This window comes from Symphalangus syndactylus, chromosome 13 (assembly GCF_028878055.3).
Source record: "Symphalangus syndactylus isolate Jambi chromosome 13, NHGRI_mSymSyn1-v2.1_pri, whole genome shotgun sequence".
NCBI classification, from domain to species: Eukaryota; Metazoa; Chordata; class Mammalia; order Primates; family Hylobatidae; genus Symphalangus; species Symphalangus syndactylus.
In genome coordinates this window covers 42481599-42494035 of record NC_072435.2, presented here as the reverse complement: position 1 = coordinate 42494035, position 12437 = coordinate 42481599, and the positions used below count along the sequence as shown (strand labels likewise).

General features: G+C 52.4%; 1 protein-coding gene across 24 annotated transcripts in view; it reads left to right on the top strand.

The window, feature by feature from the left end:
• The window catches only part of EPS15L1 (epidermal growth factor receptor pathway substrate 15 like 1), a 116487-nt gene extending 105552 nt beyond the window's left edge, over positions 1-10935 (top strand). For 10 of the 24 annotated variants that reach the window (XM_063616224.1, XM_063616216.1, XM_063616217.1 and 7 more), the window contains one exon: positions 10334-10935. In XM_063616224.1, the coding sequence (XP_063472294.1) occupies positions 10334-10480 (147 nt within the window). In that variant the 3' untranslated portion in view covers positions 10481-10935. Of the gene's footprint in view, positions 1-3674; positions 3772-3817; positions 9885-10333 lie in introns of those variants that run through there. The other 14 variants (XM_055239149.2, XM_063616211.1, XM_055239147.2 and 11 more) reach the window with 4 other exon arrangements.
• The last annotated feature ends 1502 nt before the right edge of the window (positions 10936-12437 follow it).

Below are 12437 nucleotides of genomic sequence, written 5' to 3'. Positions count from 1 at the left end.
GGGTGGTATTGGCTGACATTTGTGGTATGCTGAGCCCGCTTTTCACAGAGCTGACCCTCGGCCATGCCAGAGGCCAGTGCCACGGGAAGCAGAGTGGTGAGGGACCCTGGGGGAAGGGGGGCTTTCCCATGGAGGGAGAGGCTCGGCAGAAGCAGGCAGGGGCTCGAGGGACTGGCTGAGGTCACTGTCCCTATCCCCTGCAAACCCACAGGCTGGGGTGCAGGACACTGTCACACTGTCCCCCAGGGGGCCCCTGCCAGTGGCTTTGGTGGCTCCCTGCTCACACTTGCTCTATCTCAGCCTAAACAGCAGACAGGATTGTCCCGCAGTTCAAGAGGTTCAAAGTCCAAGATCAAGGCGTCAGTGGGGTTGGTTTCTTCTGAGGCCTCTCCTTGGCCTGGTGCATCTTCACATGGCTGTTCTGTGTGTAGATCTGTGTCCTAAGCTCTTTCAGTGAAGACAGTCATTGATCCTTTGACTTCATTTTAACTCAGTTACCCCTTTAAATATGCTATCTTCAAGTATGGTCATATTCTAAGGCACAGGGGTTAGGACTTGAACATATGAACAATTGCTGGGGAGACACAGCCCTTTGTTTGGATTAAGAAACAGGCTGAGGGGGGTGGCCGCCATGTCCCACACCGTCTTCCAGGGCCACTCCCCCCCAGGGCTTGGCTGCAGAGCTGAACACAGGCATGATGGGGAAGGGGCTGCCATTTCTTCCCTGAGAAGGCCACCGCCTGTGATGGCATTCCAGTTGGGAGTGCCTTCCAGGCAGAGGGACAAGGCATAGCCAGGAAAGAAGCCCTGGGTTTGGGGGTTCCTGGGGAAGGAGGTGCCACCTGGACAAGACTGGGGTGTCATCCCCAAGCGGGAGAAGCCCTCAAGCAGTCTGGGCAGGGCGCTGGGGCCCGCCTGTGTTAAGAGGCCACTTTGCTGGGTGGGTTTGGCTCACAGGGAAGGGAGCCGAGCTGGTGGGCAGCCAATAGGGAGACGAGGCTTCTAGGGATGGGAGGGTGGAGGTGAGGGGCCCTCGCCCACCCTCCATCCTGCTCAGGAGCCCTAGGGAGCCCCCTCTGCTCCAGTGGACAGCCTGGGGCTCACAGGAGGCTGGGCAGGCCTCACTTGACCCCCTCCCGCCTGCCCGTCCCTTAGGAGAGGGAACAGGGCAACTCCGGGAGACCCGGCAGCAAGGCCTTGGCTTACCATTGGCTCATGCCTGGGACCAGGAGTGGCCCTGCATGGGAGGCGGTCTCGAGGTGGGGGTGTGAGGCAGTTCCTCAAGGCCAGTGGAACCAGCCCAGGGGCTGCGGGCTGGGCCAGATCACCCTGCTCTCTGCAGCCCCGGGGAGGTCAGGGGTAGGAGGAGGCCATAGTAGAGCTGAAGGTGGGAGAGGCATCTGGGGATAGAGAAAGGGAGACACCTAGAAAGCTCGGGTGTGGGGACTTCCCTGAGAGGGCAGGTGTTGTTGGAAGGAGAGGGGCCACATTCCTGACGTGGGCTGGGCACTGCCCCTCTAGGGAAGGGTCTCCAGCATGGTTTGCCCACAAGTTTTGGCAAAGATAGGCCCCTTCCAGATCCCAGGGCCCCCTTTGCTAACTGGGCCTTGGGGCTGACAGTGAATTGATTTGAGGCCACAGGAGGAGACTGATACCAGGCCTCGACCTCCCCTCTTTCTCATCCATGTGAGTCCTAATAGAGCCCAGGACAGTTCGCCCTCCAACCCTGAGGAGGAGCCTCTTAGATGGACTCACACAGACAAGGAGTCTGGAAGGATCTCCCGCAGCTGGTGGCCAGAGGTCAGCTAAGGATGCGACGGCAACCCTGGTGGAACCCTGTGCGACAGGCGGAGGTGGACAGGCAGGCCACAAGGGTGGGCTGCCGGGGAGTTTGTCTCCGAGTCCTTCTGTGCAAACCGTGGGAAGGAAGACTGTTTTTCCTTGAATATACAAAAAGAAAGCAGCAGTCCTTATGCTGGCCCAGAACTGCCGGTTGAGAGAAAAGTGAATTTCCGTTTCCAGAAGTAGGGCTACAGGCAAGGGGGGGCTACAGGCCAGGTTCTCACTGACCCATGCTGGGCACGGCGGTGCAGGACACTGAGTGGGAGCAGACTCCTGGGACCCCAGGAATGTCACCTTGTTTGGCACTCTTCTTCTCATTTCCACTTCACAGATAAGGAAACCGAGGCCAGCTGGGAGGAGGCACTTTCCCTTGCCGAGGCCCAGAGCTAAAGGCGGCAGATGGGGGCTGTAGCTCCGGAGCCCACAAGGACACCTGGGGCCTCAAAAATGAGGCCTGGGATGGCTGATCTGCTGGGGGAACAGAGGGAACGGCTTTAGATCTGGGCATGGAGAGGGACCAAGGCTGGCCTGTGTGGGCTCGTTCTACTGGATGAGGAAGGCACGTGTCCCGGTTTCAGGTGGTGGGTGGGGCAGGTGTGGCTGGAAGTGCAGCCAGAGATCCAAGGTCAACCCTGGAGGGACAGGCAGTTCCTGGTTTCTTCTAAACATTAGCTTCGAAACTTCCAGAGTTAACACAGTGGAATCGTGTTGCATATTATTGAGCTTCCAGTCTGGGGTGCTGCGTGGACCACATTGAATGCCCAGGGACTCCATTGGGCAGATAGAGGGGTGTCAGGAGCATGGAGTCAGCCCGGCTGGCCTGCCAACTGCAGCTGCTAGAAGGCCCATCAGGTGGGACCTCCCGTCACCAAGCAGATCTTAACAGGCCTCTGCTTCTTGGTGGAGTGTTCTGGTACATTGGCAGGACGCATTGGGAAAAGCTACCTGTCCTGAGGCCATGTCCCCCACACAGTCTCATTTTCCTCCACTTCTGAACACTTCTCTCCCGCTTCCCTGTCAAGATATACCTTGCTGGGACTGGGCATCCTGGAGTTCCCTGCTTGGCAGAAGCCCAGAAAGGCCCCGATAAACCCTGCCCCTTGGAGCCACCAACACCAGAGGGACAGAAGTGGGGGCTAAAAAAGAACTTAAGGCCAGGTGCAGTGGCTCATGCCTGTAATCCCAGCACTTTGGGAGGCTGAGGCGGGCAGATGACTTGAGGCCAGGAGTTCAAGGCTAGCCTGGGCAACATGGCAAAATCCCGTCTCTACTAAAAATACAAAAATTAGCCACACATGGTGGCTCATGCCTGTAGGAGGCTGAGGTGGGAGGATCACTTGAGCCCTGGAGGCCAAGGCCGCAATGAGCCATGATTGCACCACTGCATTTCAGCCCAGGTGACAGAGCGAGACGACTCCGTCTCCAAAAAAAAAAAAAAAAGAACTTAAACCTCAAAACCTCAGCATGGCAGAGCTGCTGTGTGCAGACCCTTATAACTAACACGCCTAATAACCATACCACGTTGTGAAACTAATCCCTCCTTTTCATTTGCAAGTAACTCTCCCCCCACTTTTTTTTTGTTTTACTGTTAGAAGCTTGCAGTGTATTTTTCTGCTCAGCCATGATTTTTTAAATTAGTATGTTAATAAATGCGTTGCCATGCTAAAATGAATCTGTTTGAAACGTACCTGCATGCAAACTATTCTAGGACAACTCAAGTTTTAGCTGCTCTGTGTGTGTTGTGTGTGGGAGTCATCTGAAGTGTTTTTCCTGTGTTGTTCACAACCCGTTAAGCCCCTGGGATAAAGCTGATTATAACTGGGATTCCCCAGGGTACCTCCGTCCAGCCTGTTAGCCAAGTTCCAAGCTCTTCCCAGAGAAGCGTCCCGGGCTTGTGCCCACCAGCATTCTGCTTTGTCCGGGTGAGTAACTCGTGTTTCTTTCTTTTTCCTTTTTTTTCTCCTAAACTTTCCAGGTAAAAGTACACCTGTAAGCCAGCTTGGTTCCGCAGACTTTCCCGAGGCCCCCGATCCATTCCAGCCACTCGGGGCTGACAGCGGCGACCCGTTCCAAAGTAAAAAGGGGTTTGGGGACCCGTTTAGTGGAAAAGACCCATTTGTCCCCTCCTCTGCAGCTAAACCTTCTAAGGCCTCTGCCTCGGGCTTTGCAGACTTCACCTCTGTAAGTTGAGTCCTCCGCCTCCGGGCCACCCTCCTCCCTTCCATTTGCAGCTTCCCTGGGATTTTTGTCTCCTTTTAAAGGCAAACCTTCCAGCTTCTTTAGCCTCTTGGTACCTCACACTCTCTGTCCCTCGCGTTATTTATTCTACACTGCCACTTCTGTAAGAAAAACAGTTTCTCAATAAAAAAAAAAAGAGCCGCGATTTGGATGCTCTATCATAAGGGCACGTTTTCTTCCAGCAGGGAGGCGGGACCTATCTGTCCTTCACGGTAGATTCTTTGTATTCTTTGTATTATTTCTGTCGCACTGAGGCTGTTGTGTTCACTGGTTTTTGGAAGCGAAGATGTCAAACACTTCCGAAGTACGAAAAGAAGATTGCAAAAGTTACATTAGAGTTCTGCTGTCCCCCAAAAGCCCTTTCTTTGTGCACAAGTTCTCACAGTCCCGCCCCATGCATTTTGTGCCACAAGTACAAATTGAAGGACTTTAGGCAGATTGCAGCAGGGAAGAGCAATTTGAAGTTTTTTTTTTAAAGCTTTTAAATTTCAGTTACCAGCTCCAATGAAAAAAGAAATCCAGTCTAGAACAGCCACTCTGAAAGCCAAAACAAAAAGAGCTCAAAAAAGCTGTTGAGCAAAGTTAAGTGCCTTTTCAGAAGCACATCCCGGGATTTTGAAAGCCTGGCTTTGTTTTTCTCTGTGTGAAAAAATATTCAAGATTGTAACATGCCGTCGCTTCAAGGAGTTTTTAGTAGCTTCCTTGATACGTGAAAATCTTGTTCTCTGAAAGCTTCAGGTGTTGTCTTCCCAGAATTGGTTTCACTGTATGTGACGCACTCGCTTTCTTCCTTTGGGCTTGTTAGTTCCTTCATCATTAGGTGTGAGACGTGTTATTTATAGACGCTTCGACTCCTGGGATGGCTCTTTGAACACAAGCCCTGCCATGTCAATGCACAGAAAGCACCCGATTTGTTTCTGGGCCGTCTTGATGATCTCTACCGTGCACAGCTATCCTATGGCTTATTTATCAATTTATTTATTGTAGTGACAAGGTCTCGCTGTGTTGCCCAGGCTGGTCTGCATTGGCGCGATCAGAGCTCACTTGTAACCTCGAATTCCTGGGCTCAAGCGATCCTCCTGTCTTGGCCTCCTGAGTAGCTGGGACGACAGGCGTGCAACACCACGCAAGGCTAATTTTTAATTTTTTTTTGTAGAGATAGGGTCTTGCTGTGTTGCCTGGGCTGGTCTGGAACTCCTGGCCTCAAGCAATCCTCCCACCTTGAAGTACTGGGGTTACACGTGACTGGCCCGTGTGGCTTATTTAAATCGCCCAAGACCCCGACCTGTTTCTGGCTCTTGGTGACCTATAAATATTTTACAACTGCAGTGAGTTTGATTTTGTTGACCCTAGATGTGCACTGGGGGTCTATACAAAATGGTGACATTGTTAATAAAAGCCAGAAACAAAACCTGCTTTATCTAGAGTTTCTTGAATAGCCCTTCATTTATTTTCTGGTGGAAAAATATTAAATGCTGATTTAAAAAAAAAAAAAACAGAACTCTTCACACATGACTCAGGTACTCTGTCTTGGGTAGGGAAGAGTTAGGTAAGTGGGGTGAACGGCAGCTTGAAGAAATGACTGTTCTCTTTCTGAAAGTCATAGTTCTATTTCCTGTGACCCCAACCCCCAAAGAGCTCGTTTTTTCGAAAAAGCATAAAAAAAAAAAAAACAAAACACCCAAGGTTTCAAGGTATCATTTGGCTTAGCATTTCTGGTAGTTCCAGAACAATTGTTAACTTCAGTTTTAAAATAGTGCCAGCCATTTTATCACCTTCATCTCCTGGTGGGAAAGCAAATTCCACCCAGGCCTGGGTGCAGCCCTGCTGTTTTCTGTTTGTTTGTTTTTTTTCCCTAATTTTTTGGTTTTTATATTTTCAGAGCTGAGTCTTGCTCTGTTGCCCAGGCTGGGTGCAGTGGTGCAGTCACAGCTTCACTGCAGCCTTGACCTCCTGGGCTCAAGCAATTGTCCTGCCTCAGCCTCCCATGTAGCTGGGACCTCAGGTGTGCACCACCACATCTGGCTAATTTTAAAATGTTTTAATAGAGACAAGGTCTCACTTTACTTGTCTCTGGTCTTTGAACCCAGTCTGGTCTTTGAACTCTGGGCTCAAATGATCCTCCTGCTTCAGGCTCCCAAAGTGTTGGGATTACAGGCATGAGCCCCTGCGCCTGACCTGTTTTCTGTTTAAAATCACTTTTCCCACTGCAAATACCCCGGTTTTTTCCAGAGGAAATTATCAGATAATGTACTTCAGCCACTCTGAAGGGATGGTGTGAGTGAAAACAGGACCCTTAATTGTTTTTGTTTGTCCCTTTGGGTCGTATCATTGTCTAAAATCATCCATAACCAGCTCTCCTCTGGGGACTCCAGATGACGTCTCTCCATGTTCACAGCATTCGGGGGCTCAGCCGATCGGCTGGTGGTTTCTAGGTTCACTGGATCTTGACTATTTGTGCTAACTTAGAAGAGGGCACAGCTGCTTCCTCTGGTTTGAATGATTCCACTTCCCTGAGCAAATGCCAAGAGGGCTGTCGGGCTGTCTGACTGCCCGGCAGATGGGCAGCGTGACTCTTCTCAGCGTGGACGTTCTGAGACTGCTGTTCAGGGCACAGTTTTACCTGTGCAGGAGCAGCCCAGTCCACGCTGGCAGTCAGGGGGGCCCAGGTCACCCGCACCTCACTTGTGGAGGTGGTGCCCCGGCTGTGCCTCTCCAGAACCCTCTAATTTACAAGCCCCAAATTTCCATCAATGGGTTATTTGTGTGTGTGGCTGTTCCCGGGAAACCTCTTCCTCTCTGGTATTTCTTTAAAAGCAGGCCTTTCTGTCTCAGGCAAATGTGTGTATTAGGAAGTGGCATTTCTAGGTTAGCAGAACGGTTCTTTTGGAAGTTCGCATTAAGAGCAGTGCAAATACCAGATCAGGTAGGCCGTGCTTTGAATTATTGAAGGAGTTGGATGCAATTTCAATGTCAGAGTAAGTGAATGAATGGGAAGTGGCTAGGTGTGTCCTGCACATGGTGGGGTGGAAGTGCCATCAGATGCCTTGGAGTGCCAGTGTCCTTTCCTAGTGAGGACAGGTGCCGGGCGCCTCCCGGGGCCATCCCATGGCCCAACATGCCGAGCTGTCTGAACTGCGGATTTCCAAGAGGCTGCTGAAATGAACCACTTATTTGCTTTTGAAAATGAGGCCGGGCGCGGTGGCTCACGCTTGTAATCCCAGCACTTTGGGAGGCCGAGGCGGGCGGATCACGAGGTCAGGAGATCGAGACCACGGTGAAACCCCGTCTCTACTAAAAAATACAAAAAATTAGCCGGGCGCGGTGGCGGGCGCCTGTAGTCCCAGCTACTCGGAGGCTGAGGCAGGAGAATGGCGTGAACCCGGGAGGCGGAGCTTGCAGTGAGCGGAGATTGCGCCACTGCACTCCAGCCCGGGCGACAGAGCGAGACTCTGTCTCAAAAAAAAAAAAAAAAAAAAAAAAAAAAAAAAAAAAAGAAAATGAACCGCATCCTGAGTGGGCAGGCCTCGGCGAGGATGGTGTCCCGCCCCTATGGTGTCTTGGTTCCATGGTAATGCCAGAGAGAAGCAGAAATCAGAGCCAGTGTGTTTCCCAGCCACTATTGGTTTTGCATCGGCCACACCCACAGGCATCCAGATTCTGGCCTGTGTGACCCACCCAGATACGAGAACTAGAAGGTGGCGCCCTCCAGGGCTAAGACAGCAGACACAGAGGGAGCTGCGGAGTCCCCTTTCAGGAGAGCTCTCCCAGGCCTCACAGCGCAGCGTGCCTCCTAAGTGCATGCAGACCTCACCAATGCAAGTCTCCGTAGTGGATTCATGAGCTGACCTTGAACCAGTCGACTCTGAAGGCACTGGGAACTTTCCTACTGACAGCTTTCATTTGGAAACACAGACCCCCTCAAGGGAAGGCGCTTCAGTGACACTCTGTGACACGGGGGCTCAGCGGGGCCAGAGAAGGCCAGGGGACTGTGGTTCAGATCCAGCCGGCCGGTTACTTGGCCATTCCAGGCTTTGATTTGGATCGGGGCGAACATTACCATCAGCTCCCACCCACCCTGTCCTCAAGGCTGGTGGAGGGTGAGGTCCCTGTCAGCCGCGCTGTCTCCCTCCCGCTGTTGTCAGCAGCACCATGGAATAATTTCCACCCACACTTGTTGTTTTTTCCTTGTTTTTCTCCCCATGAGGTGTTGGAAAATTCCCCAAACTGGGGCGGGGGGACGCTTATCTGTGCCCGTGGCAGTGACACAATGGCGGGGAGGGAGTCCGACGTGGAGACTCATCAGACCCCCCAAGTGTTTAGCTGGGCAGTGCCTCTTTAAGAAGTCAAGACTCAGCCCTTCCTCCCAGTGACATCTTTTCTTGATACTGACACTCTGCCTGTCCCCCATCTGGGTCCTGAGGCCAGCTAGAGGGAGGCCTCCAGGGCTCCGCATCCCCCTCACTGCCACATCTACCATCCAACCAGGTTCCTTGCATGTACCGGCTCCTGCACCTGGCCCAGTCCCGCCAGCCCTGCCATCTGGCCCTCGTCTCTCCTGCTTCCCGCTCATGCCACCATCAAGCCGTGAAATACCAGACGCTGCCAACCTGATCCCCAAACTCGCTTGCCCACGGAGCCTCCACGGGGAAATTCCAGCTCCTTTCTGGGGCCTACGAGCCCCTCCTCAGTCTGGCTTATCCCACCCCACGCTTTGTCCTGGTGACCCCAAGGTCGGGCACTGAGCCTCACACCCAGAACCTCGCAGGGACACGTCCTCCCTGTCAGTTTCAGCTGGTATCCTGCTCCCCACAGGCCTGGGGGTGGGAAAAAGTCTAGAGTGTGAGCCACCCCTTCCATGGCCTCAGTGTCCCCAGCTGTCAGAGGGATGAGATGACAGCGGGCCCACCCCTAGGTTGTCATGCAGACCTATTGCTGCGTGTGGTGGAGAGGCCGTGAGTGTTCCTGTGTGCTTCCTTCCCCCACCCTCCTGGGGGAGTCTGCAGGGCCCTCCTCGAGAGCCTGGGTGCTTGGGTCCTGGATCATTCTGGGATTGTTTGTATATTTCTGCTCCCAAGGGCGCCTGGGGAAGAGCCACTGCGCATGTTATCTTTGGTGTTACTCCAGTGTTGAGCAGAGAGCTGGTCAGAGGCAGTGCATCACAGAGAGATGTTAATAAGCGAATCCTTTGAATCCCTAAGCGGCAGCAGCTTTCCTGAGGGGCCCGATGATGCCAGTGACCTCTCAGGGAAGTCTGTGACATGGGGACCCACCCTGGGGGAGGAGCTTGTGGGATGTGGCTTTTCTTTTCATGACTAAAGTACTTTGAGTTGTTTGAAATCACCTATCTCAGCATCAAGATGGTTTTCTCCCTTTTTTAAGTTTTTATTTTAACTGAACATTTTAGAAAAACACCCCAAGGATAAAAACTCGACTAAATGGCAGTGTAAATGCCACACCTTTTGTCAGCGTTCTGGGAGAAATTGACCCTCAGAGCCGGGTGCAGTGGCTCACGCCTGTAATCCCAGCACTTTGGGAGGCTGAGGCGGGTGGATCACAAGGTCAGGAGTTCAAGACCAGCCTAACCAACATGGTGAAACCCCGTCTCTACTAAACATACAAAAATTAGCCAGGCAGGGTAGCGCACGCCTGTAATCCCAGCTACTCAGGAGGCTGAGGCAGGAGAATCCCTTGAACCCGGGAGGCGGAGGTTGCAGTGAGCCGAGATAGTGCCACTGCACTCCAGCCTGGCGACAGAGCAAGACTCCATCTCAAAAAAAAAAAAAAAAAAACGAAAAAGAAAATGACCCTCAGAGGGACTCAGAGCTCTCTGGAGCATGGCCGGAGGTAGAAATACCGCATTCCCAGAGTGCAGAATTGTCTGCGCCGCGGGGCTTCAGAGCAATGCACGCTCCAACTTCCCCATCTTTGCACCTCTTGGCCACCAGCATCAAGGGCCCATCCTCACTTCTCTGCGTGGGGCGGGGTGGCTGGTTTCTTTGAGGCCCAGAGGTCACGGTTAAGGTCACACTCAATCACTTGCATCCCGTCCGTTCTGCTTTCCAGATGGGGGTCCTGAGACAGGCTCGCATGCCCATTGGGCCCAGCCAAGACACGCTTATCCCCTGCACATCGGACCCTCCGCTGGGCGGTGGGCAGGACCCTGCCCCCTCCCACGCATTCCCTGCCTCCCTCCAGCTTGCAGGTCCTAGCCCCAGGGCCACATCACCCACTCTCCGTTTTTCCTTTGCAGTTTGGCAATGAGGAGCAGCAGCTGGCGTGGGCCAAGCGGGAGAGCGAGAAGGCGGAACAGGAGAGGCTGGCGCGGCTGCGGCGGCAGGAGCAGGAGGACCTGGAACTGGCCATCGCGCTCAGCAAGGCTGACATGCCTGCCGCCTAGGCGAGGGCCATGTGTAGGCGGGACAGGGCACGGGCGGGTTCCAGAGAGGGGGCAGTGCAGATGTCTATATATACACACACACCGTCGCCACCGTACTCCAAGGACCGGGACTCGGGGGCTCGTTCAGGGTGAGCAGACTAGGCTGCAAGACCTGGAAAGGTCACATCTCCTGGGGAAGCCCTTACAGAGGCCTTGGCCACCACTTCTGCAGGTCCGTTTCTCCACTGTGCCATCCCCCCAGGGCTGACTGCCTCCCGCTCTTCTTCTGGGAACGAACACACAGCGGTCAGTCGAGGAGAGGAAGCACCCAGGGCTTCCCCGCCCCCTCCCTACTCGTAGCTGCAGACATCCCCGCCCGCCCTCCCACGCATCACTCAGACACTCCCCCAATGGTGTATGCACTCGTTGTATAAAATGAAGTTTGAATGATTAATATAAAATATTTTAATACAAAACAAGAGAAGCTTCTTTAATCTCTGTAAACATTGTTTTCCCTACATGGGTATCAGGAAGCAGATCAACCAGGTGGAACATTGCTCTTTAAATCTTAAGTTTTTACTTTTTTTTTTTGTAATTTTTTTTTAAAGAGATGAGATCTTGCCGTGTTGCCCAGGCTGGTCTCAAACTCCTTGACTCAAACAATTCTCCTGTGTCAGCATCCCAAAGTGCTGGGATTACAGGCGTGAGCCACCGAGCCCTGCCTATTTTTATGTTTTAACCAACTTTATTTTTTAGGACAGTTTTAAACCTGCAGAAAAATCACAAAGATACAAAGAGTTCCCATAAGCCCCTTAGACAACTTATCCTTAAAGAAATTTTTTTTTTGAAACAGGGTCTGAGCTCTGTTACCCAGGGTGGAGTGCAGTGGTATGATCTCAGCTCACTGCAACCTCCACTCCCCTGGGCTCAAGTGATCCTCCCACCTCAGCCTCCCAAAGGGCTGGGATTATAGACGTGTGCCACTGTGCCTGGCCAGTTTTAAATTTGCAGAAAGATCGCAAAGAAAATACGAAGGGTTCCCTTAAGCCCCTTAGAGAGTTTACCTTATTTTTAACATCTTACATTACACATTACTTACATCCCAATTAATGAACCAATACAGATTCATTATTATTAACTAGAGTCCACACTTTATTCAGAATTGCTCTGTTTTTTTGGCCGGGTGCGGTGGCTCATGCCTGTAATTCCAGCACTTTGGGAGGCTGAGGTGGAGCGGGGGATCACCTGAGGTCAGGAGTTCGAGACCAGCCTGGCCAACATAGTGAAACCCTGTCTCTACTAAAAAAACATAAAAATTAGCCGGGCGTGGTGGTGCACACCTGTAATCCCAGCTACTCAAGAGGCTGGGGCAGGAGAATCACTTGAAACTCAGGAGGTGGAGTTGCAGTGAGCCAATATCGCGCCATTGCACTCCAGCCCGGGCGACAAGAAAGACACCGTCTAAAAAAAAAAATGCAGGTAGGGCACGGTGGCTCACATCTGTAATCCCAGCCCTTTGGGAGGCCGAGGCAGGTGGATCATTTGAGGTCAGGAGTTCAAGACCAGCCTGGCCAACATGGTGAAACCCCATCTCTACTAAAAATACAAAAAAAATAGCTGGGTGGTAGTGGAGCATGCCTGTAATCCCAGCTACTAGGGAGGCTGATGCAGGAGAATCGCTTGAACCTGGGAGGTGGAGGTTATGGTGAGCCAAGATCGCACCTCTGCACTCCAGTCTGGGCCACAGAGTAAGACTCTGTCAAAAAAAAAAAGAAAAGAAAAAAAACTCTGTTTTTCCCCCTAATGTCATTTTTCTGTCCCAGGATCCCCTATGACATTCAGCCCTTACATCTCCTTAGAATTCTCTGGGCTGGGTGGAACCCCGCCTCTACTAAAAATACAAAAATTAGCCGGGCGCGGTGGCAGGCGCCTGTAATCCCAGCTACTCGGGAGGCTGAGACAGGAGAATCGCTTGAAC